Source organism: Podarcis erhardii, assembly GCF_964252035.2.
Source record: "Podarcis erhardii genome assembly, chromosome: 16".
In the NCBI taxonomy this organism is placed as follows: Eukaryota; Metazoa; Chordata; class Lepidosauria; order Squamata; family Lacertidae; genus Podarcis; species Podarcis erhardii.
Genome location: NC_138514.1, coordinates 35,782,618 through 35,807,209, shown reverse-complemented (window position 1 = coordinate 35,807,209; position 24,592 = coordinate 35,782,618). Strand labels below are relative to the sequence as shown.

At 44.7% G+C, this 24,592-nt stretch overlaps 1 protein-coding gene across 1 annotated transcript; it reads left to right on the top strand.

Moving 5' to 3' along the window:
* The first annotated feature begins 357 nt into the window (after positions 1-357).
* LOC309331790 (transient receptor potential cation channel subfamily V member 2-like) lies at positions 358-22,363 on the top strand. The gene is made up of 16 exons (XM_081844325.1): positions 358-519; positions 6,336-6,518; positions 8,114-8,241; positions 9,783-9,935; positions 10,064-10,204; positions 10,336-10,637; positions 11,727-11,903; positions 12,838-12,996; positions 14,069-14,164; positions 14,927-14,997; positions 15,816-15,981; positions 16,983-17,049; positions 17,991-18,302; positions 19,228-19,345; positions 19,489-19,583; positions 21,095-22,363. The coding sequence occupies exons 1-16, from the start codon at positions 497-499 to the stop codon at positions 21,193-21,195; spliced, it is 2,292 nt and encodes a 763-aa protein (XP_081700451.1). The 5' UTR covers positions 358-496; the 3' UTR covers positions 21,196-22,363.
* The last annotated feature ends 2,229 nt before the right edge of the window (positions 22,364-24,592 follow it).

Below are 24,592 nucleotides of genomic sequence, written 5' to 3'. Positions count from 1 at the left end.
CAAAAACATATTTTTTAAGACCCCTCACTGAAGTAATTTGCAAAAATTGTTTCACCCCCTAAAATGACACACTCTCAAGTAAAACAGAAGGGGGAGCTCCTTTTTATGGAGCTCCATGAAAGGAAAGAGTTGGCACTCTCTGGGAGGTATAAGAGAAGGCAATCGCACAAATCTCCCTCATGTGGTGCTGCTGTGAGGGTCTCCTTCCTCTCTTGTCATTATGGAGCCAGCTAAGAGATGTGCTAAAGGCATAGCTGTCAACTTTTCCCTTTCCTTGCGAGGAATCCTATTTGGAATAAAGGAATTTCCCTTAAGAAAAAGGGAAACGTTGACAGCTATGGCTGAAGGGACACATGGTGCTGCTAGCATTTTGTCCTGAAGGGAAGAAGGACCACTGCCCGCTTCTGATGCTTCAACATCTAAACCTCTTTGAATAGGAGGACAAAATGGCGGCGGTTCAACCTTAACCAAGGTTCTGGCCTCCTGAAGCTTTTTCATGCTGGCAAAAGCATGGAGGGTGTAAATTAGCAGCTTCCTGAATCATATAGGATTGTAGAGTTGGAAGGGACCCATGAGGGCCGTCTACTCCAACCACCTGCAATGCAGGAATCTCAGCTAAAGCATCCATGACAAGATGGCCGCCCAACCTCTGCTTAAAATTCTCCAAGGCCACAACCTCCTGAGGGAGTCCGTTCCACTGTAGAACAGCTCTTGCTGTCAGAAAGCGCTTCCTAATTTTTAGCCGGAATCTGCTTTCTTACAACTTGACTTCATCGGTTCAGGTCCTACCCTCTAGAGCAGGCATGTGTTGGATTTCAGAGCCTACGAAGAATGCCTTTCCCATGCCATGGAGTAATCCAAGAAATAAGATCACCCCCCCATGTATGAGGTTAGGTGGGACCTTTTAAATTAGAGGGGACAATGCAGCAGGTATTTCTTGCTGGTTATTATTATGATTATTAGGAAAAGAGATGACTTACTAAAAACGTGACATGAGATGGAGAATTGGCCTAGAGGTGCCGGAATGGTGTGTGTGCTGCATGTGTTGGATTTCTGCCTGTCTTGCAGTCTGTCCTCTGTTTTTTCGAAAGCTCCAGGGACAGTGGCATCAGAATAAGCACAGCTAGGGTCAAAGTTCTTGGCTTCTAGAGTTCAGCCCCAGAGCACCTGAAAGAGCCCAGCTGTTGGATCAAGTCAATCCGCCATCTAGTCTTGCATTCTGTTCTCACAGTGGACCCCCAGATGCCCCCAATGGGAAGCCCCACAAGTAGGACACAAAGGTAAGAGGAACTGATACTCAGAGAAGCTTCTGGCAGTGGAGGGAGAATTTGTGGCATGAATTTGCCTAACGCTTGTCATAGAAATCAGCAAATCAGCAGTTTCTACCCAAATGCGATTTTGGTTTTAAACACAGTGTAAGGAGTCTCTATGGGAGTATATTATATTGTATTTAAAAATGGGGTATCAGAGTTTTTAGGGGGCTAACCAGGTTGGGATAGTAGGCTTGTTGGTTTCTGAATGTCTTATGTAGATTTTTCAATTTCGTTGTTCTGTATGGGGCAATGTCAATAAAGATTATCGTATCGTATCGTAATAAGGTTTGGCTTCAGGATTAAGGGCAATGTCCCAATCAACAAAAAAAGAGTGACGGTAACATGGGGTATCTTTTAAGTTCTTATTTATTTGTTTCATGAAATTTATCAACCTCTTGATTGCAGGTAAAACCTCAAAGTGCTTTACAAAAAGAAGAAAAACAGCATGATGTTTTTAGCAGGCCCCGGGGGGGGGGGGAAGTATGGTGAAGGTGCCTGCAAGATGTTATTAGGCAGGGAGTTCAAAGGTTTTGGTGCTGCTACACTAAAATATCAAATTCTTACTAATGAGGAACAGATATTATGTGGAACCTATAACAGTTCCAGTTCTACAGATTGAAGCAGTCATGAGGGAATATATGGAGTAAGGCAGTATTGAAGGTAGACTGGGATAAGGGCAAGGGTGGCAGCTGCTGGGTTCATATCACGGGCGTAGCCAAGGGAGGGCAGGGGGTAGCTGTACCCCCCCCAATCAAGTAAATAAATAAATATACTTAACTGACCAGTCACATCACATATAGCTTGCTTGCGCCCCCCAAAAATCCTGCCCCTCCCAACATAAATCCTGGCTACGCCCATGGTTCATATTCTGTATATTTGAGGAAGTAACTCGTTGTTTGTTGTGTGTCAACTGCTGGATAAATATTTGCATTTTGGACAAATGTTCAGAGCACCTATGGAGCAGGTGGGTAATGTGACTCTCCTGTTACGCGTATCGGAAAACAGAAGGATGTCGCAGGCGTATGTTTCAAAAGGTCATATTGTGGGATCCGTAATTATCTTGGACTCTGCTGATCTCTGCATGCTGTCCAGCACAAAATCCTAAATCTTAAGGCGCCTTCAGAAAGGTAAGATACCTTTGGAAATTTCTATTTTGCTTCCTTGAGGTGTGGCTTGGGGAGCCTGGAAGGGTGAGTGAAGCCTCATACGTGGCCCAAGAAATGAACTCAGATACAACATCAGGAAAAGGAAACAGAACAACCTCCCCATTTGGAGCTTCAGTCCGTTGGCAGAGGACCCCTTAAATATAACATATTTTCCATCAACCATGGCTGTTCCTACTGCCAGTATCATGGTGCAAAGATGGCTTATGCCCAGTATCTGGTTCATGAGTGGGGCTACATTGTTATTGCTCTAATTGAATTTCCATGCTGGTTATTATTATCCTCTCAGGAATAGCAGCCATTATGTTTGGAGAACTGTTCAGGTTAACCATTATTGTGCTTAGTTTGTTCTAGCCCTCATGGGCCTGTGCTTTATCTGCGGAAAACGTGCTTATAAAACCGTCCCATCTAATTAATATGCTTCTTGCTTCATAAGTACAATTGCTCCTGCTGTAAGAACTACCACCCAGCTCCCTTCTGGTAAGGTTAAGGACAAAAGAGAACTTTCAGAGACCCAAAGATATTAGGGCATAACCATACCTCAGCTTGCTTTTAAGGAAAACTGGAAAATTAAACAACCTTATGGGGGGAAATGAAAATAGTACTGTGAAATAGTGGGAAACTATTTTTTGCTTGTCAGTCAGGGAGAAGAGTTTCAGAGCTTGTGCACAATGCTTTCCCCTTGCTCTGGAGTCATCAGAGCCACAAACCCAGACCCATATGTCTGTGATTAGGGAATGATCTTCTAAATCAGAGGGGGTGAACCAAGAGATATTTTTCAGAATCATAGAAACATAGAATTGTAGAGTTGGAAGGGACCCCATAGGGTCATCTAGTCCAACCCCCTGCAAGGCAGGAATCTCAACTCAAGCACCCATGACAGAGGGTCACCCAACCTCTGCTTAAAAACCTGCAAGGAAGGAGAGTCCACAACCTCTTGTGGGAGTCTGTTCCACTGCCAAACAGCTCTTACTATCCGAAAGTTCTTCCCTAGCTCTAGTTGGAAACTCTTTTCTTGTAACTTGAATCCATTTGTTCGAGTCCTAATCTCTGGAGCAGCAGGAAACCAGCTTGCTCCTTCTTCCATGTATCAACCCTTGAAATATTTGAAGATGGCTATCCTATCTCCATTCAGTATCCTCTTTTCCAGGCTAAACATACCCAGCTCCTTCAATCATTCTTCACATGGCTTGGTTTCTAGACCCTTGATCTTGATTGCCTTCTTGCTGTTGTTGGTTTTTAAATAAAGTTTTTATTCACTAAAAACTTGAAGTGAGTTTCAGATATAAAATTGGCCTAGAGGTGTTGCAATGGTGTCTGTGTGTGCAGGCATGCATACATGTGCTGATTTGTTGGATTTCTGTCTGTCATGCAGTCCCTGTTCTTCCTAAAGCTCCAGGAACGGTACAATAAGAATGAGAATAGACACAGTTAGGGACAGTGCTCTTTGGGGCCTCTCAGGTTCTAGGGTTGAGCCCTGGAGGACTTGAAAGAAGTTAGGAACATCAGAAGCGCCCGACGGCCAGTGGCTCATCTAGTCCAGCATCCTGGGGGTGTCCATTCTCACAGGGGACAACCAGGGGCCCCCAATGGGAAGTGAAATATGCTCAGAGTCGAAAATGGATTTCATGCTCTTTATTCAGCTCATAGTGGTGAGGAGGAATGAAAGTCCCCCCCCCCCAAAGTTTCTGCTTTATATACATTATTTACACAATGGGCTACACGTGATTGGCTAATTCTGGAATTCTCCTGTAGGCCAATCAGGTTGTGGATTCACTTCCATCTGGAGCTGGATTGGGTGGCTCCTGCAGACCAATCATACTGCTGCATTGTTCAAGGACTACTCAGACTCCTGCATTCTGAATCCTATTGTTCTAGGACCAATCAGACTGCTGCATTTTGGATCCTATTCAACTCAGTACATAACAGGAAGCCTTAAATCAAGACCTGAGTGTGACAGGAACCAGTTCCTGGCAACTGGTATTCAGAGAGGCCTTTCACACTAGTAACCTTATCTTCCATGTATTTGCCTAAACCTTGCAATAGAAATCAATAAAGTTTGGCTTCAGGAGGAAGGATAATGAAATTTTCCTTCATCAACAATAAGAGTTACAGATAGGTAGCCGTGTTGGTCTGCCATAGTCAAAACAAAATAAAAAGATTCCTTCCAGTAGCACCTTAAAGACCAACTAAGTTAGTTCTTGGTATGAGCTTTCGTGTGCATGCACACTTCTTCAGATACACTGAAACAGAAGTCACCAGACCCTTCTATATAGTGAGAAGGTGGGGAGGGGTATTACTCAGAAGGGTGGTGGGATTGGGTGATTGGCAGATAGCTGTGATGAGCCTGTTGACGACTCTTAACGACATACCATCTCTTCACACATACCATCTCAGGACTATTTAATTGCTCATCGTCTAACATTGTGTATGCCATCAAATGCCAACAGTGTCCTTCAGCTCTCTATATTGGACAAACAGGCCAAACCTTACGCCAATGAATAAACGGACATAAATCTGACATCAGGAATCACAAGACAGAGAAACCAGTAGGAGAACACTTCAATCTCCCAGGACATTCTATACAAGATCTCAAAGTAGCTGTTCTATTACAAAGGAATTTCAGAAATAGACTGGAAAGAGAAGCTGCTGAATTGCAACTTATTACCAAACTTAAAACCATGGAGAGACCTGGTCTGAACAAAGACATTGGATTCTTATCTCATTATACATGACAAAGCCATTTTTCACCTTCTCACCCCTTGCTTTTTCCTGTAAGACCTATTGCAGTCATTAATAATAATAATAATAATAATAATAATAATAATAATTTATTTATACCCCGCCCATCTGGCTGGGCCTCCCCAGCCACTCTGGGCGGCTTCCATAAAAACCAAAAATACAGTAAAATATCACACGTTAAAAACTTCCCTGAACAGGGCTGCCTTAAGATGTCTTCTGAATGTCAGGTTTGTCGCTTTGACATTTGCTGGAAGGGCGTTCCACAGGGCGGGGGCCACTACCGAGAAGGCCCTCTGCCTGGTTCCCTGTAGCTTTGCTTCTTGCAATGAGGGAACCGCCAGAAGGCCCTCGGCACTGGACCTCAGTTAAGAGTCGTCAACAGGCTCATCACAGCTATCTGCCAATCACCCATTCCCACCACCCTTCTGAGTAATACCCCTCCCCACCTTCTCACTATATAGAAGGGTCTGGTGACTTCTGTTTCAGTGTATCTGAAGAAGTGTGCATGCACACGAAAGCTCATACCAAGAACTAACTTAGTTGGTCTTTAAGGTGCTACTGGAAGGAATCTTTTTATTTTGTTTTAACAATAAGAGTGAAAGTGACATGGAATAAGGGTTCATAGTTGCTTCGTTCATATGATGTATATTTGAGGAAGTGACTCATTGCTTCTTGTGTACCCACTCCATATTTGCATTTTGGATGATGTTCAGACTCTCCTAATACACATCTCATAAAATAAAGCGACGAAGCTGGCTTATGTTTCAATTATTATCTTGCGCTTTGATTTGGGCCTCAGCCCAGTATACCTGAAGGAGGGTCTCCACCCTCATCGCTCAGCCTCGACACTGAGATAGTCCTCTGAGGGTCTTCTGCTGGTTCCCTCACTATGAGAAGTGAAGTTGCAGGAAACCAGGCAGAGGGCCTTCTCAGTAGTGGCACCCGCCCTGTGGAACGCCCTCCCTTCAGATGTCAAGGAGATAAAGAACTACAAAGTTTTAGAAGACATCTGTAGGCAGCCATGTATCGGGAAGTTTTTAATGTTTGATATTTTACTATGTTATATATATCCTGTAGATTAAATAACTCTTCTTGTGGTGATCTATTCTCTTGCCAGCACTTTCAATAGCGTGATGCATACCTTACCAATACTGGAGATAGATGATGGCACCTTGGACAATGTGGAGGCAAGGGAGAAGCAGGCAGTTGTGGGGAAGGGAGAGCCGCGGCCCATAGAAACCTCCTTTGAGATGGAACGTCCGCCATCTCCAAAGATTAGGATTAAGATTCCTCCCCTGAGGTAAGGAGTTTCCTTCAGGAGTCAACCCATCTATTACAGGGGTGGGGATCATCTGTGGCCCTCTGGAAGTCGGCAGACAACAACTTCCATCATGGGCATGTAGGCTGCTATCCATATTTGTTGATAAAGTGGTACCTCAGGTTAAGTACTTAATTCGTTCCGGAGGTCCATTCTTAACCTCAAACTGTTCTTAACCTGAATCACCCCTTTTTTCTAATGGGGCCTCCTGCTGCTGCCACGCTGCCAAAGCACGATTTCTGTTCTCATCCTGAAGTAAAGTTCTTAACCTGAGGTACTATTTCTGGGTTAGCGGAGTCTGTAACCTGAAGCATATGTAACCCGAGGTAACACTGTACTCCCAAAGAGTTCTGAAAGGTAAATCCCCCAGAGCCATCTGGAAACACACTGGATCAATCAGTCTCCAAGGGTGGGCCACACTAATAGATCTCCTACCTCTGCAGAGGGGGAAAGGTGCTGAAAGCCTAAATCTCCAGCCCTTCCTGGAGAAGCTTCCATGGATTGAACTTGGGACCTTCTGCTTGCAAGGATCTCTACCACTGAGGTATAGTCCTTCCTAGACTAGCTGGTTGGCATCCATCTGTCTCAGGAGACAATGGAAAAGTATGCCTTTGAGGATGAGGTCAAACCTACAAGGGATTCTCATATGGCAGGCTTAATGTTGCCAGCCAGTCACATTGTGATGGCCTGGGAATCCAATTCAGAGGCTGAACCGGAGGAATCCCAGCCTGCACAGGAGTCCCCGCCTCCAGGGCCGGCTGAACTGGGGCAGGGCCTTGATTCTGAAGCGCCTTCACCTGTGCCGGATCCTCAGGAGCAGGCACCAGGTGAATCCACTCTAGCTCCGCAGGTGGTTGAGGACTCAGTGCCTACAGGTGAGTCTCCCCCTGGGTCCAGTAACCCTTCAGCCTCTCCTGAACTGCAGAGGCTCAGGGCAGAGAGGCGGAGGGAACTGGTTTCTCCCAGGAGGAGTGCTCGCCTTAAGGCCAGAAGAGGCGGGTCTCCTGGGGGCCGGGACCGCACCTGGCCTCAGAGAAGATAAAGGCCAGTCAGCCCGGTCCCAGGTTGCGGGAGCAACGTCATTAAAGAGCTGTTTCGGCCAGCACCCAGTCCGGTTCCCCCAGAGTTCCTGTCCTTGCCCGGCTCCTCGCTGTGGACCCCGCTTCACCCGTGGAGGACTGTCTGCCAACCCTTGACTCAGGTCCTGGACCTCGCCCCACGGTAACCTCCCCCCTGGACCAGCACACACACCTACAATATAAAATGATACCAACTTAACACCCATCGATTCCCTGAATAAAAAAATCCCAGGAACTATAGTTTGCCAAAGGTTCTGAGAGTTAGGAGACCTCTAATAGTGCTACAATTCCCAGAGAGCTTTAGCAGTCAGTTCCTCTCGTCCATGAGAACTCTGGAAATTGTAACTCTGCGAGGCGAACTGGAATCTCCTACTAACTCTACACACCCTTAACAAACAGTTCCCAGGATTCTTTGGGAGAAGCCACGGCTGTTTAAACTGGTATGATGCTGCTTCAAATGTATGCTGCGGATTTGTTCATTCTGCTTTTCTTCCACAGTAAAGAGGAGACTTTTAACAAGGATCGCCTCTTTGGTGCTATCGTGAGGGGGAACCCTGAGGAGCTGGAAGGACTGGGGGACTATTTGCGAAGAAGTGGCAAATATCTTACCAACTCTGAGTACACAGGTGGGCATGAGCTTGAGAGCTGGGGCTATTAGTAGTAGTAATATTAGTAGTACTTCTCATTGATGTGAGAATAGGCAGGAATTTCAGGCTTCACAGAAGTATTTGCAAGATAGAGGAGGGCCATCAGAGTGCAAGAGGACTGACAGTGGAGTTCGGAAGAGAAAAGAGTGAAAAAGTGATTTACTAATGGCATTATTTCTGAGGGTAAGTTGTATGGTTTTTCACTAACTAGCTGCTTCACACCTGGCATTGTTTGGAAATTCTAAGGAATTAAAAGAACTTGTGGTTGAAAACAGGGCAGTTTTTGAAAGGCTCAGTCTGCCATATTGATTCAGTTGAGAAGGCAAAAATCTGTTTACAGATCTCCCAAATCATCATGCAATATATGATTACAATACCTTAAGAGGTGTCCAAATACACAGTTCAGTTTTGAAAGGTTCAATCCATCATCTTGATTCAAAACAGATCCCAGTTGTATCCAGACTTAGACAAAAACCTGCTTCTTGGTTTCAGGGGCCAACATGCAAGTTGGTTAAAATCAGCACAGTTTTGAAATGCATATTCTACCATATTGATTCAAAATCGTCACCTGATTTTGGACCTTACATATTTTGTGGCCATTTATTTTGTAACTGCAAGTTTCCCTGTTTTACAACTGTTGCTTCGGACATACAATTTTTAAAAAAAACTTAACATCCCAATTAATGTGAAATTTGTTGAAAAATATTTGGTACTTACAAATTAGTGTTGTTCATGGGAATGAATGTACATCATCTGACTGCAGGATGTGTTGGGTTCAATCATTATGTGACCCATCTACACAGATTTCATGACCCAGTTGAACAGGCTGAGAAACGCTGTAGTATAGGATGTTGTAAGGACCCACAGCACAGCGGTACATTTACCTATTTTGTGTGCAGAAGACCCTAGGTTACTGTAAATTCCTGTGAATTTCCAGTGAAAAGGATCTGAGAGCAGGTGAGGAGCAAGGCTAGGAATTGCAGATAAGTTCAGTGCAGTTAACAAAGTGAACCAACTTAATTCACAAATCCAAATTTGCTCTTCCCTGAATGTTTGAAATGCGGGTGGGGTGGCTTATTTGGCCACCTGGCATGAGACTTTCTTGATCTTTATGCACATATCTTGTGATTAAAATCTTTAGTCTCTGTGCGAAGGCAGCAGATAAATATTTTCATCTTGATTAGCTAGTGCTATTGGTCCAAAGAATCTTAGAACTGCTGTGTCTTTGTTAGGTTTCAAAATAGCTGCAACTCAATATTGTTTTCAAGACTGAGAGATCCTTTACCCCTCTAGACAACTTTTGAAAACAATCCTTAATCTAGAGATGAGCTCTTTTGTGAAGGCTTTCTAAAATTCACCTGGTAGTCCATCTAAAGCTTTACAGCAAGACTCCCTGCTGAGTTTCTTTCCTTGGATATTCTTAAAGCATTTGATAGACTTGAATGGCCCTTTACACTGTCCTTGTTAGAAAAAAGAGATGCAGTTCTCCAAATAAAGGATGGAACTCCCTTCTCTTCCAGATGGAGAAACGGGCAAGACCTGCTTGATGAAGGCCTTGCTGAATTTAAAAGATGGGGCAAACCCCACCATCCCTTTGCTGTTGAAGATAGACAAGGAGACCAAGAACCCAAGGCCTCTGATCAACGTAGCTTGTAAGGATAGCTTCTATAAAGGTGAGGATCTTAGGGTGGGGAGACAGCATAAAAAAAAGAACTCCTCCACTCATGTGTAGGAGAACATGCTTGTTTTCTACGTTTGATGACTTTAATGATTTTCTTTCATGCCATTTTTGTTCTGCTAGGCCACACAGCACTCCACATTGCCATTGAGGAGAGGAATCTAGATCTGATCAAGCTCCTGGTGGAGAACGGCGCTGACATCCATGCCAAGGCCTGTGGAAAGTTCTTCCACCAGCAGGAGAAAGGAGCTTGCTTCTACTTTGGTAGGTTGATACTGTGTGCCTAAAGTCTGCTGTCACAAATTCTTGAAGTGGGTGCTCAGTTTTTGTAACTTGTGCCAAAAGCAGCCATTCCTCTCCCAGCTTTTCTTCCGTTTATCTCCTTCCTCCTCCAGGTGAGCTTCCCCTCTCCTTAGCTGCTTGCACCAACCAACCGGAAGTGATCAGGTATCTCCTGGATAACCCTCATCAGAAGGCCAACCTGGCAGAGCGGGATTCCCTCGGCAACACAGTCCTCCATGCCTTGGTGATGGTGGCCGATGATATGGATGAGAAGAACAGAGAGCTGGTGATTGAGATGTACAACAAGATCCTGATGCACAGTGCTACGCTCAACCTGAGCCAGAAACTGGAGGAATTAATCAACAGGGAAGGCTTGAACCCTTTGACCCTGGCCGTCAAGACTGGAAAGATAGAGGTAAGCCAGTTGGGAGCTTATCATCAGCTGCATTTCTGAGCTGAGGAACCTGTGACCTTCCAAGATGTTGTTGGACTCCAGATCCCATCATTCTCCTGGCTGTTGGCTACACTCGCTACAAGAAGATGGAAGTCCAACAATATCTGGAAGGTGGCATCTTCATGTCATGCTAGCAGAAATTCAGGCCACACAAGATAGGTCAGTGTTGTCAACCTCCAGAACCGGAACAGCTGGCAGGTGGCAAAGAGGGAGATCCCCGGCCGCGTCCTGTCTTAAATAGGGCAGGCCACACCCCGAGAGCCAGCTGATTGGCTGGCCAGGTGGTGACGTGGCCGGGAATCCTCCCAATCGCATGTGGGCTGGGCTGTGAAGCCCGCAACCCCACCTTCTCTGTAGGGCGGAAGTGGCTTTGTCAACCTCCAGGTAGGAGGCTGAAACTGAGAGGGCAACTTGCAGAAGACAACTTAAGAAGATTTGTACCATGGGATACATGATTTCACAACTCCATTACAGTGCACAAGCTTGAATATCATGTCCCAGGGATAGCGAGACTCAGGCCCAGGATGCAGGTGCAGTTCTTCAAGGCTCTTTTTCCAGCCCTTGGAACTCTTTCTAAGCCACACCCCTTACTGGCAGAGATGTTTTGGTCTGGGGGTCACAGGGGGTCAAATACCCATTATAGAAGGGTACTGGTGTCGTCGTCTTCTTCTTCAGTATCCCAGAGCTGCCCAATCAGCATGAAATGGGAACCTTTTAGCCACTGAGAAGAAGTATTCCCACCCTTTGTGCTGACTGGAGCCAATCAGAGTGGAAGGAGGTAGGCCAGCCACTCAGGATGGGCTCCTAAGGTCACTCTGGAGAAGACATGCCGGTAGAACACTGGGGAGTTGTTGGTCTGTACATTCCAGAGCTAAGCATTTAGAAACACCAAAAACACTGAAAAGGCCAGTTCTTACCTTGCCACCCTGCAGACCTCTTGTAGAAGGAGCACACAGAGAAGGGCCTCATATGATGTTTAAGTAGAAATAAGAATAAATGTTGGAAGGAAAAACCCAAAGAAAATCCCACCCCCTATTTTGTCTTTCCTAGATCTTCAAAAACATTATTCACCGTGAAATCAAAGACCCGCAGTACCGTCACCTTTCACGGAAGTTCACTGAATGGACCTACGGGCCTGTCCACATCTCTCTCTATGACCTGACCTCCATTGACAGCTATGAGGAGAACTCTGTGTTGGACATCCTTGCCTACAGCAGCGATACTCCGGTGAGATGATCCACAAAGGTGACTTGTCTGCTTCAAAATAATCCATAAGGGAGATCCTTCAGTTCTCTCTGCATCTAGGCTTCTCTCTTCGGGAGATTTTCTTGGTGCCATCTTTGTTTTATGTCCAGTACTGAGCAACACCCCCTTAAAAGAAGTTTGCACAGGCCAATTAGATACTTGTTTTATTCTTTGAAGAAGTCTCCACGAGAATAAATTTATTGTGGTCTTCCCAAAGGCACTGGTTGACCACTGTGTGACACTAGATGGGCCATTGGCCTAATCCAGGAGGGCTACTATTGTCTTGGAGAGTCTTGATTTGGTGCCTTTGTGGATACTTATTTTGGGAAAACAAAATAGGTAACCTTGATCGATGGCCTCTCCCTATAAAAAGCTGTAATATAAAATCTTGGATTGCTGTACTTTATCTCTGTTTTTATGACATTTGTTTTGGCATTGTAATACTGATTTGTTCTATTGTACATGTCTTAGAAAATTTGAAACAATTGAGCAGTTTAATATCCTGAAACAAACATATACACACCAGTAAAGGCCATAGGCTGAATAAGCTGTGGTTTCGTGCAACTTGGAGCAGGGCAGGGGTACCTTGGCACTGTTATGGCATTCTTATGCTGATTTGCACTGTTGTACATGGCTTAGAACATTTTAGATGAATAAGCAGTTTAATACCTTTAAGTAAACAAACAGACACCAGTATAGGCCTCTTCATTGCACAAAACCACAGTTTATTCAGCCAACCTGTTTGCAGGCTGAAGAAGCTGTGGTTTCGTGCAACTTGGAGCAGGGCTAGGGTACCCTGTGGCCCTCCAGATGTTTTTGGGCGCCAACTGCTAGCAGCCTCAGCATGGCTAATAACCAGGGATGGTGGGGGCTGAATCAATGAATTATTTTCTTTATTTCTTTCTCTGACATACAGAAGCGGTACGAGATGGTGGTCCTGGAACCTATAAACAAGCTTCTTCAAAGCAAATGGGACTCCTTTGCTGCCATGAGATTTTACATCAGTTTTTTCTCCTATGTGCTGTTCATGTCAGTGTTCTCAGCCGTTGCTTATCACCGGCCTCTGGAGGGGAAGGTAACAGCAGCTTTGGGGCTTGGGGGATACAGAGAGGGAGGCAGAGAGAGGAGGAGGGTGGCTCTCTAGGGCAGAAGTGTGGAAGCTCCCTGTTTGTTCTACAAGGCCCTTTTGGGCCAAGACGCACCCACCTGCCCATACATGATGTAGGGTAAGGGTGGCAGAGAGATGCAATTCAGTTTGCGCTGAAAGGCAAACCTACCTAATTTCCACTTTCTGAACTGAAATGCAGACATCCTTTGAAATCCACACTTCTCCGAATCTGTCACTGCAGTTATGCAGCCAAGCAACATGTACAAAAGATGCATGTGTGCATAAATATGGATATATTGTGGGAAGATAGCATACAAAAGTACCTTATGTTAGGGAAATCCACACCGTGATCAACTCCCGCCTGGAAACCAATGTCCCCACTGTGGAAGGGTGTGTGGATCCAGAATTGGGCTCCACAGCCACTTGCGGACTCATTGTTAAATCCATGATCGCCAAAGCAAGAAGTGATCTCCAAAGCAAGAAGAAGATGTTAGGGACGGTTGGTGTGCCAAATTTGCATTTAAATTCAGTGTGCCAAATTTGCATTTAAAGGCAAACCTAATTTCCACTTTTTGGAACAATCCATAGACTGAAACACGACCATCCTTTCACATTCTCTGAATTTTACAATGCAATTCTCCATCCAAACAGCATGTACAAAAAAGAGAAAAAAATTCATGTACTTAGAGCAATGTGTGCATAGTTTTCTGTGAAAATGTTTTTAAAATGAGAATCCGTTTTCATGGTTCTTATTTTATTTTATTGCAAACTGCTGCAGAGAACCAAAATGAAGATTGGAGAAAAAGAGAGAAGCCAGTACTGACAGATCCATACATCCATAGTTGTTAGGGAGTTAAATTTGTGCCTAGGTCAAGAATAGGGTACCATCAACCAGTTGATTGGCACTGGCAACACCCTCTTCAGACTTCTGTGCAGCTTTTTGCAAACCCTGACAAACAGTTGATTGTCTCTGCTTTTATCTTAATAAATTACTTAAGTTCTCTCTCCCAACCTATCTTTTCTCCTTTAATCTTCCCAGCCTCCTTTTCCAGTGACACTCACTGCTGGAGACGTACTGAGACTCATTGGCCAGATCATTGTCTTAACTGGAGGCGTGTATCTCCTCATTGATCAGGTATGACATACTCTTATTGCTCTTCCTGCTGCTGTTTGGGATGTGTTTGATATCTTAGGTTGGCTACAGAAAGCCAGAAGAAAATAGGATTGGCTGCAGAATTATACAGCATCAAATCTTTCCTTTTAAAAGAATTAACAAAGTACCTAGTTCTTAAAGTGCCACACACTACCCTGGTTTGCACATAACCATGATTTGTTTATCCTAACTATGGTTAGTTTGGACGTACAAGCCTACAACATCAGACTCACAGTGTTTTTTTCTGTCAACCCACCATGATGTGAAGCCTTGAAAAAAATAGGTGATATCCTAACTTACCCAAGAGATATCCTAACCCAAGGATACGATAAAGCAAAAATGAATATTTCACAGAGAATTAGAGGCACGGGGGAAGAACAACACTGAGGAAGAGTTGTTCTGCATGCAGCATTTAGGAACACTGACATCACAAGCTGCTAAAGTTTCAAGAGAGCATTGTGCAAGTTCTGTCATGCACAACTGCAAGGAGAACACAAATTAAACCACTGAGATAGAAGATCTGGAGCACTCCAGATGATTTGCCCGTGTATATACCTGGCTGGAAGGCCACACATGGGTGTCTGCAATGATCATTGCAATGCATCGCTAATTAATATTGTATAATTTTAGAAGGTTGTGCAGACTTAGTCTGGACTTATCATGAAGGGATCTTGTGCTTCTGAAATTGCCACTGCACTATTTCTGCTGTACTGACAAGAGTGTTCCTGTCCATTTGCTTATTAGGCTTTTTACCTGTGGAGAAGGCGCCGGTCACTAACAACTCTGCTTCAGGATGGCTACATCGAGATTTTTCTGTATGTTGGGGGGGGGGGCGGCGGTAGGGAAGAGGGTTTTTTTTAAAAAAAAAATAGTTGTTTTAAAACTGTTTTTACTGATAGTTTTATTGTTTCATGCTTTTTGTAAAGAGCTTTGAGCCCGGCTTCCACTGGGGAGGGCGGGATATAAATAAAATTTTATAAATTATTATTATTATTATTTTACATTCAAGCAGCACAAAACTTTTATGAAATATTTTTGTGTGTGTGTGTGTGGAATTACTGGAGCCAAGGTCTCTCATTGGGACACTTATACAGTACAGTGGTACCTCAGGTTACAGATGCTTCAGGTTACATACGCTTAGGTTACAGACTCCGCTAACCCAGAAATAGTGCTTCAGGTTAAGAACTTTGCTTCAGGATGAGAACAGAAATCGTGCTCTGGCGGTGCAGCGACAGCGGGAGGCCCCATTAGCTAAAGTGGTGCTTCAGGTTAAGAACAGTTTCAGGTTAAGAACGAATTAAGTACTTAACCCAAGGTACCACTGTAGTTATGGTTTGTTCCTGCTTCACCGGTCATGGTTTATCCCCTAGGACAAATCAGAAGCCCCACTTTGAATGTAGTGCGATAGCCAAACCATGGCTTAGCTCTGGGTACTGTGGCGGTAGCAGAACCAAGGGAGGAGTGAAGAGGCTGCCTTTTCTTCACTGAATATCCACCTTGTAGCTCATTCATGCTTAGCTGTGGCATGTGGCTTAGCTTTTGTGTGCTAGGCAGGCCAAGCAGACTCCTCTATGCCTGAAAGGCGCCTTTGCTAAGTGGGACCATCTCTGCCTTTCCCCCTATTTTCTCACAGGCTGTTGCAGTCAGTGACCCTGCTGGTTTCGGCAGTGATGTACCTTGCAGGCCTGGAAGATTACCTGTCTTGGATGGTCTTCTCCCTCCTGCTCGGCTGGACAAACTTGCTGTATTACATGCGAGGCTTTCAGCAGACCGGGATCTACGTTGTCATGATACACAAGGTTGGTATAACTGCATATTCTAAAGGTCTAACAGCCTGTATTCCCATGCTTTACTTTGCTGCATGTTCTGAGATCTTAAATCTCTGCTGGCGCCCTCTCACCAAAGAGTACTCCAAAACCTGGATCTAGGCATTCGGGGAATTGCCTCTTTATTTTTCCTTTTAGCCAAATACCAAAATATTAAAACCAGCACACTGTATATAACAGACTTGGCACACCTTTCTCTTGAAACTTAATCACCTGGTGTTTTCAGTGTTCTTAAATGCTCAGCATACAACATACAGAACTTCCTCAGTGTTCTTCCTGAGTACCTTCTTCAGAGTGAGCCTAGGAGCCCATCCTCCGTGGCTGACTCACTTCTGCTTACTCACTTCTGGCTCCAAAAGGGGCGTGAGGATTCCCTTTTATGCTGATTGGGTGACTCCAGAATGCTGGAAGGAGAGACCCTGCTGCAGAAATAGTAAAAAGTCATTGATGCCCTGCGATCCTGGGCCACAACGCCTCTGCAGTTTAACCTGCCTCATAGGCTGGCTGTGTGAGGTTAAGCCTGTTGGTTATATGAAGCTGATTAATCCCACACTTCAAGTTAAACACAAATTAATTCACTGAGAAGGAAGTTATTGGAGCACTCAAACAATTTGCCCATGTGATTTGCGCAGAAATGTCGATTTAACTGAATGGCAACACATGGAGATCAGTACTGCTTATTGCAATGCATCCCTAATTATTGTTATATATTTCTAATATTATTGTACAAACTTAGAGTTGTATAATATTAGAAGGGTGTGGGGCTGTGAGGACACTTGTCTGTGGATACCATGAAGGGACTCTGCATTTCTGAATTCGCAACTGCACTACTGTTAAACTGCAAGGCAATGTGATTGGCCCAAGGTCAACCACTTGAAAGTCACCCTTGGGAAAAAATCTGAACCCAAGTCTCTGCCCAGTCCTCCATCATGCTGGGGTTCCCCAGTTCACTTGTATCCTGCTCTGCATTCCAGGCTATCCTGCGGAACCTCATGCATTTCCTCATGGTCTATGTGATCTTCCTCTTCAGCTTTTCAACAGGTGAGTCTCTACCTGTCCTAACATGGAAGGGCCAGAACTGGCAGCAGAAGCCAGAATCCTACCTACTTCCTCCTTTAGCAGCACCATTGACTGGTTTTTTCAGATGCATCCAATATACGAAGACAAGGAAAAATGACACATAGTAATAATCATGCCTAGTAAACATGCCGCCTGATCTCAGTTGCAGGGCTGGCCCTGCTATTTGGTAGAGTAAGGGGATTCAATGATATTCGTGCATTCCACTCTCCCCTGCAAAGGCCAGGGTTAGGAGGTGTGTCTTCAGCATATTGCAGAAACTATATACAGTGGTACTTCGGGTTACAGATGCTCCAGGTTACAGACACTTCAGGTTACAGACTCCGCTAACCCAGAAATAGTACCTCGAGTTAAGAACTTTACTTTAGGATGAGAACAGAAATCGCACGGCGGCAGCGCGAGGCCCCATTAGCTAAAGTGGTACCTCAGGTTAAGAACAGTTTCAGGTTAAGAATGGAGCTCCAGAACGAATGAAGTTCTTAACCCGAGGTACCACTGTAATGGAAGTGCCTGATGCACATCTATGGGGAGAGACGTCCACAACTTAGGGGCTACCATAGAGAATGTCCTTTCTTGGGTCACCGACCCCCAAACTTCAGAGGGTTACAGAACTTCCAAGGAGCCCCCTCTGCTGTTTTTATGCCCAGGAGAGTCTGTAGGGAAGTAGGTGGGCCCCCCCCCACAAAAAACCTGTTTGGCGCCTTTGTCATTTATCACTTGAAACACTCATGTGAGCGCCTCAAATTGGACCTGGAAACCAACTGGCAACCCAAGATGAGTTGTGGATGGCACAGCCCATGACTAGTAGGTCCTGAGTTGTGACATCTTTCTCATGCAAATAGAGAGGTTTACAAGGAGATTCTCCAAGGACCCCCTGATTTAAATATTCTCATTTCCAATTTCAGCCCTTGTCATACTTACCGGGGAGAATCCTCAGCCAGTCCAGAATGGGTCTTCCCTCATCCACAGTGATGGCAAAGACCAAGTCAAGTATGTCGGGCTGCTACAGACTTCTCTGGAGCTGTTCAAGTTCACCATTGGGATGGGGGAGTTGGAGTTCCAACAGAACATGAGGTTCAGGTACTTTGTGATGTTCCTCCTGCTCTTCTATGTCATCATGACTTACATCCTCCTTCTGAACATGCTGATTGCCCTGATGAGCGAGACGGTCACCGAGGTCTCTGAAGACGGTCAAAAGATCTGGAAGCTGCAGGCAAGTCCAAAACCACTTCTGGGTGGGGTTTAATTTGAGCCAAGGCCATTACACCAAGGCCCCCTCCAAACTGGCTGTTTCTGTGTGTATTCTTCAGCATGTCTCTGTCATTGACTGTTGGCTTTGTCCTTGGTGTTGACAAGCATAATGGGCCTTGCTCACTGCTTTGGGGAAATGAAGCTACTGGGCACAGCATACACCAGCTGAAAATAAATAAGTACACTGGCTCCTCACTCTCCAACCCTTGATCCCACTGTGACAGCTGCCTGTTAGCTCAGCCCTGACAAAGGATTCACACATAAGGAGAGCCCTGATGGAACAGGGCCAGATTAACCAGTACACTAAAGGCCCCTCCAGACTGGTTGTTTCTGAGTGTTCTGCAACATGTCTCTTTGTCATAGACTCTTGGCTTTATTCTTTGGTCTTGACAAGCACAGTTGCCATTGTTCACTGGCCAGGGAACATAAAGCTATACGTTGCGGCATACAGATCCTGTAAATAAATAAGTACACAAATTCCTGCCTCCTCACTCCCCAACTCTCGATCCCACTCTGACAGCTGCCTATTCGCTTAACCCTGACAAAGGATTCACACATAGGGAGAACCCTGATGAAACAAGCCCATGTGGTTTAGCACCCTGTTCCCAAGTGGCCCCCTGGGTGCCTATGGCAAGTCTACAGGTGGGACAGCATTTCAGAGCACCTGCTTTGCATGCAGAAGGTCCCAGGTTCAATCCCTCCAATTTTCAGGAAAGGGCTGAGAATGTCCCTTGCCTGAACCCCCCAAGAGCCACTTCCAGTCAGGTCAACTATACAGAGCTAGATAGAGGAGCGGTCTGACTTCATATAAGACAGCTTCCTCTGCTCCTATTCAAATCACCCCTAAATCTGAAAATGTGACTATTCCTCCTGAATTGTACCCACAGCGAGCAACTGCTATTATGGAGTTGGAGAAAAGCTGGGTTTGGCATTGGCAGAAACCCAAGCGGTCTGGTTGCCAGCTGTCTATCGGCTCCAAAGACGAGAAAGATAAGAGATATTTTTTCCGGTGAGTTTGACCGTGCCTTGCACTGTTGCAGGTCCACAGAGCAACAAGGGCTACACAGATAAGCAAATATATATTGCCTGTGTCTTTCCCTCAAGTGAGTGACGGGATTCAGGTGGTTCACCATTTATTTGTATGTTTTGCAGAGTAGAAGAGCTAGACTGGGCTAACTGGAAGAAAGAGGTGGGAGCCCTCAAGGAGGAGCCTGCAGACTCAGACCACAACGAGACAGTGTCAAAAGGCAAGTGAAGAGCAACACCCTACTCCAGATGTGGGGAACCTGTGACCCTCCCATCACCCCCATCCAGTACGTCCGGTGTTTGGGGATGATGGGAGTTGTAGTCCAACAACATCTGGAGGGCTACAGGTTCACCAAACCTGTCCTAAAGAAGTCTAGGGGAACCTCAGCCTTCCAGATGTGCAGTCACAGCCCTCAGCAGGCAGCATGGCCCAGTGCTCAGGGATGATGGGAGTTGAAATCCAGCCACAACTGGAGGGCCACAGGGAACCTCTTCCACTTACTCAAAAGCCTTGCTTACCTACTTGCCTTCACAGTCATTAATGCACTATCAGGTAAGTCTATGTGGCACTTGAGACCTTTGGACAGCACCACAGCCTTGCTTGTGGCTCTCTCTTTTTTGGCCAGCCAGCAGGTAATGTTGCTTTATCAGAATCAGGAAACCAGTTGCAGAAGAAAGTCTCATGCCTGCCCATCTCTGCAGCTGAGTGACTTCTCCTGGCAAAAGAGTATATTTATTTTACTTATTTTTAAAGATAATATTCATGATGTCACAACTGCTCTCTCTATACTTCCTAGATTTTCAGAAGCACTACAGGTTTTCAGGAAAGAGTCTTTCTCAGTTCTTTATGGAGGAGCCAGGGTTTTTGGTTTTTTAAAAAAACATTTTTTAAATGTTGGAGATGCAGATTAAACAAAGCAGATTACATACCTATCTTCTCGGATTGTTCTCAAATAGAAATGTTCTGAAAATCTGTTCAGGCTGATATCTCTGATATGTTAGGATACCATATACTGTACCCTTGGATCCTAAAATATCTCTGCTTGGTTATCTAAAAGATGTTATTTTGGAAAATGATCAAGTAATAATGTTCAACCTCATAACTGCTGCTAAGATTAGAATAGCCAGAGGGTGGGGCATATATCCCACTATATCTGAATGTTATGAAAATTTAGTCCATGGTAACTATGATTAAGCTAGTTAGCTTAATCATAGTTACCATGGACTAAATTTTCATAACATCTCCAAAATAAACCAGCCTAACTTTGTTTTTTTGGGGGGGAATGAATTTTTTGAATTGTTTTGGAACAAGAAGTTCAGTGATTATATGCAACCTCATGCTGCTTTCAATCTGCTGTAATAGTATTTCTTTATGCTCTTTATCTTTGATTCATTTTGTTTAATTAAAACACAAAACATTTTTATTATAAGAAGAGGAAGAATGCCATACAATAATGAAGGGGGAATGGATTTTGGGGGAGCTTTATATCATTCCAGACAAAAATATGCAGAGAGTTTTGCACCACAAGCATCAATGGACACGAAGTGACAGGCAGAAAGATATCAGGAGATACCAGGGATCAAACCTGGGACCTTCTGCATACAAAGGCCCAGCTACAGCTCAGCTCCTCCTAAACTTATTTGCCTGGGCACAACCGCTGACCTCCTTGAAGACTTCCTTGCTCTTGCTTCACAGCCTTGATAGATGCTTCCCCATTCTGTCCCATTCCAGGGAAGCGCCTGCTGAACCGAGTGACTCAGGGGGTGAGGGCACGATTCACGATGCCAGAGGTGGCGGAGGAACAGATGCCGCTGCAAGATGGAAGCCACTGAGGGAGAGAACACCAGGAGGGCATGATGGATTGCTCAGGCCACATGAACACCCACCGCCAGCTATGCTTCTTCAATGGTTTGCGAGCAATATGACCACGGCAACAACAAAACAAATCACTGTTAAGGACCACGCAGCATGCCTTTTGCCTGTTTTTTATTTATTTATACATTTTTATTAGTTTTTTAACATATCATTTCCAACTATCATTTAACATAAATTCTTATCTTATACAATATTTTAGACTTCCATCAACAACCTCTTAAGATTTTCCGTTCTTTATCACTTATTCTGCATTTCTTAATCTCTCTATTACTTTTAATTATCTTTAACTAATAATCCTCTTCATAATCTTCCTTGCAATATTTCACATAATCCTCCTTACAGAACTTCTTACTAGCGTAACCTGTTTATTACAATTGCTTTTTAAATAGTTCAAATATTTACTCCAGTCTTCTAAGAATCTCTGGTCCTGCAGGTTTCGAATCCTTCCTGTTAATTTGTCTAATTCTGCATAGTCCATTAATTTCATTTGCCACTCTTCTTTCGTTGGTAATTCTTCTTGTTTCCATTTCTGTGCCAGTAATATTCTTGCTGCCGTTATTGCATATAAAAACAATTTACAATCCTGTCTATTAATGTCCTCCCCTACAATGCCCAGTAAAGATGCTTCTGGTTTTTGAATAAATGTAGGCTGGGTGTTAACAGTCTTGCTTTAGAGGAAGGTTAGTTCAAAGAGTTTCCTATCAAAGAGTTTCAGCCTAAGATCATCAGAAGGGCCTGGCTGCAGTGATACCTGGGTGTGATGCCCTGGGACCCAGGTGGATGTCAGTAACGCTCACTAATTCAGACAACTTCATGTAGCAGGTTGCAGAATAGCAACATTTTGCATGAAACAGAAAAAAATATGAATTTATAAACTTTGCTCAAAGCTATCTGTTGCTATAGTAATTAGGAGCAGGCTGCTCTGACCAATGAGATTAGTTTTAGGGGTCCACAGGCTGTTCATGCATTCTGTTATCCAATCATATTGCTGAAAGGGATTGTTCACGAGCTAGAGAGTGTTATAAAAGTGTTTGAATTTTGCATTCTAGGTCCAGAATTTGGAGAACCTCTCTGGGTCATTTGTGCTTACTGCAGCCTGCAATAAAATCTGAACTCTTCCCACGATGCTGTTGTCTTTATTTGGCTAAAAAGCACACCTAAGTGAAGGGCTGCCCCCTCTCCCCCCAACCAATTTGTGAAGATTGAGTGCATAAAATGATAGATGTGATGACCAGGGAAGGGGTTACTTGCATTTCCATCAGGGCCAGGGCTGGGTGGAATAAAGGATTAGTTTTGTCCATCACGCCCTCTCTTTTGGCTGCTGCCAAAATCGGCAGGGTCTTGCAGGGCTTTGCCCCAAGGTGGTTTGTCGCCAGGGGAACCCACATAAGACCTGCTCACTTCATTAAGATGAACCAGGAGGCTTTCTTCAGCATCCTTCCAACCCCTGAACCGAAATTCCTCAGGATGTGAATAAAGGCAGTCTCTGCAGAACTAACCTGCAGAACTCCCTGCCTTTAGAAAGTACACCTTGCCCATATGGAGCGTTAGAAGTTTGGAAGCCAAGCTGCTCTCGATTTGCAGCTTAAACCAACCAGCAGTGATGGGGTGATGTTAACCCCACTCCCCCAACCCCTCCAACAACTTTATTGCTAAAGATGTCCTGAAAGGGCAGCTTGGCTGAGTGCCTTAGTTTTTTCAGACAGAGAACCACCTATAGTTGGAGCAGCAACACAGCCATTAAACTCTCTGGGCGGCTTCCAACATTTATAAAAAAATAAAAGACATAATAAAACATTTAAAAAGAATGATCTGTTAATGAAGTTGCATTTTGTGCTTGTTTGAACTGGAGGTAGGCTGTCTGAATTGTGCATTGCTTTGTAACGATCTGTTGGGTCTCTAGACCGTAATAAAGATTGTTATTGTTGCTGTTGCATTTTCAGCATCAAGGTGAGCTTATTGGTCCCTACTGCAGAGAGAGAGAGAGAGAGAGAGAGAGAGAGACCCCTACTTGAGGGTGTTGTGGTACCCATGGGCCCTGCATTGGGGACCTCAGGTCTAAGCTCCTTTTAAACCACCTGAGTTGGTAGCTGATGGTGTAAGACATTTGGGTGCCCTTGAGCCAGTTGCTACCTTCCCAGCCTAGCCTACCCCACAGGGCTGCTGTGAAGATGAAGCAGAAAGGGAGGGAGGATACATGTGTCTTCTACCATGAGCTCTGTGAAGGATAAGTGTGATAGAAATGTAATGAACAAATAAAAATAATGCTGTAGCAAATGCCATCGTTTAAGAATGTGCTACGTTAAGAAATTCCTCCTTTGGTCTCTCCTGAATCTTTCAGCATTTGGCTTCATGAGATGACCCTGTTGTGGGTCCTCATATTCTGGTAGAGGGAAAGCAGCTTCTTATTTATTAAAAAATGTGCCCAAATTAATATTGGTCTGCCTAGTAGCCCAATGTTGCCCACACTGACTGGCAGTGGCTTTCCAGGATCCTAGAAAGAGAAAGGTCATTTCCGGAACTCGCTCCTCAAGATCCTTGTAAGCAAAGATAACCGGGATTTGAACCTGGGACCGTTTGCATGCAAAGCTTCCATCAGCCAACTTGGTCTGTAGTCAGGGATGAGGCGAGTTGTAGCCCAGCAACATCCAGTGAATCAAAGATCAGGGCCCCCTTGCTCTGGGTGGGGTGCTAGCAAGTGTGGCAGCCCCTAGATAAAATATGTCCTTCGGGTGGTGCTGTTTTTGGCCTGGAAAGTGTCAGAGCACCCAAAGAAAACTACAGTATGGCAGGTGAGCAGAGTCTGGGGCCTGTTCTATCTACAACCACCTTTCCCGTCACTGAACGAAGCAGCAAATGTAGCCCAGAAGATGTTGCTTATCAAAATGCCAGAAGACAAAAGATGTGCGGCCCCCACACAGGTGCAAAACTGAAACCCCTTTGAGTGGGCTTGAAAGAGAGCAGGTGGAGGAAAGGTGGTCCGTGAAGATAGCCTTTGATGCAAACGGCGCTTCGCCTGAAGCCTCAGAGGCTCAACCACATCTTGAAACTCATGTGAGGAAACCCACAACGAGCTTGTCTCGAGTTGTGTCTCATCAGTGACAGAGGCAGCAGTTCTGGAAAAGGCCTCCCCTCTTTCACACCACAAGCAGCTGCTTCTCGTGAGTTTTATCTCAGAAGCTTTTGCGCTGTCCACCCAGGAGCATCTCAACCATGACCACTCTTCAGTTCCTCCTCCTGCTTCTGGGTAAGTGAATCATCTATTCTGCACAATTAACAGAAAGATCTCTTTCTTTCTTTTTGAAAAAAAAGTTGCGCTGGTGGCAATATTTTTCTCTCCGCCTTGCCGCATCC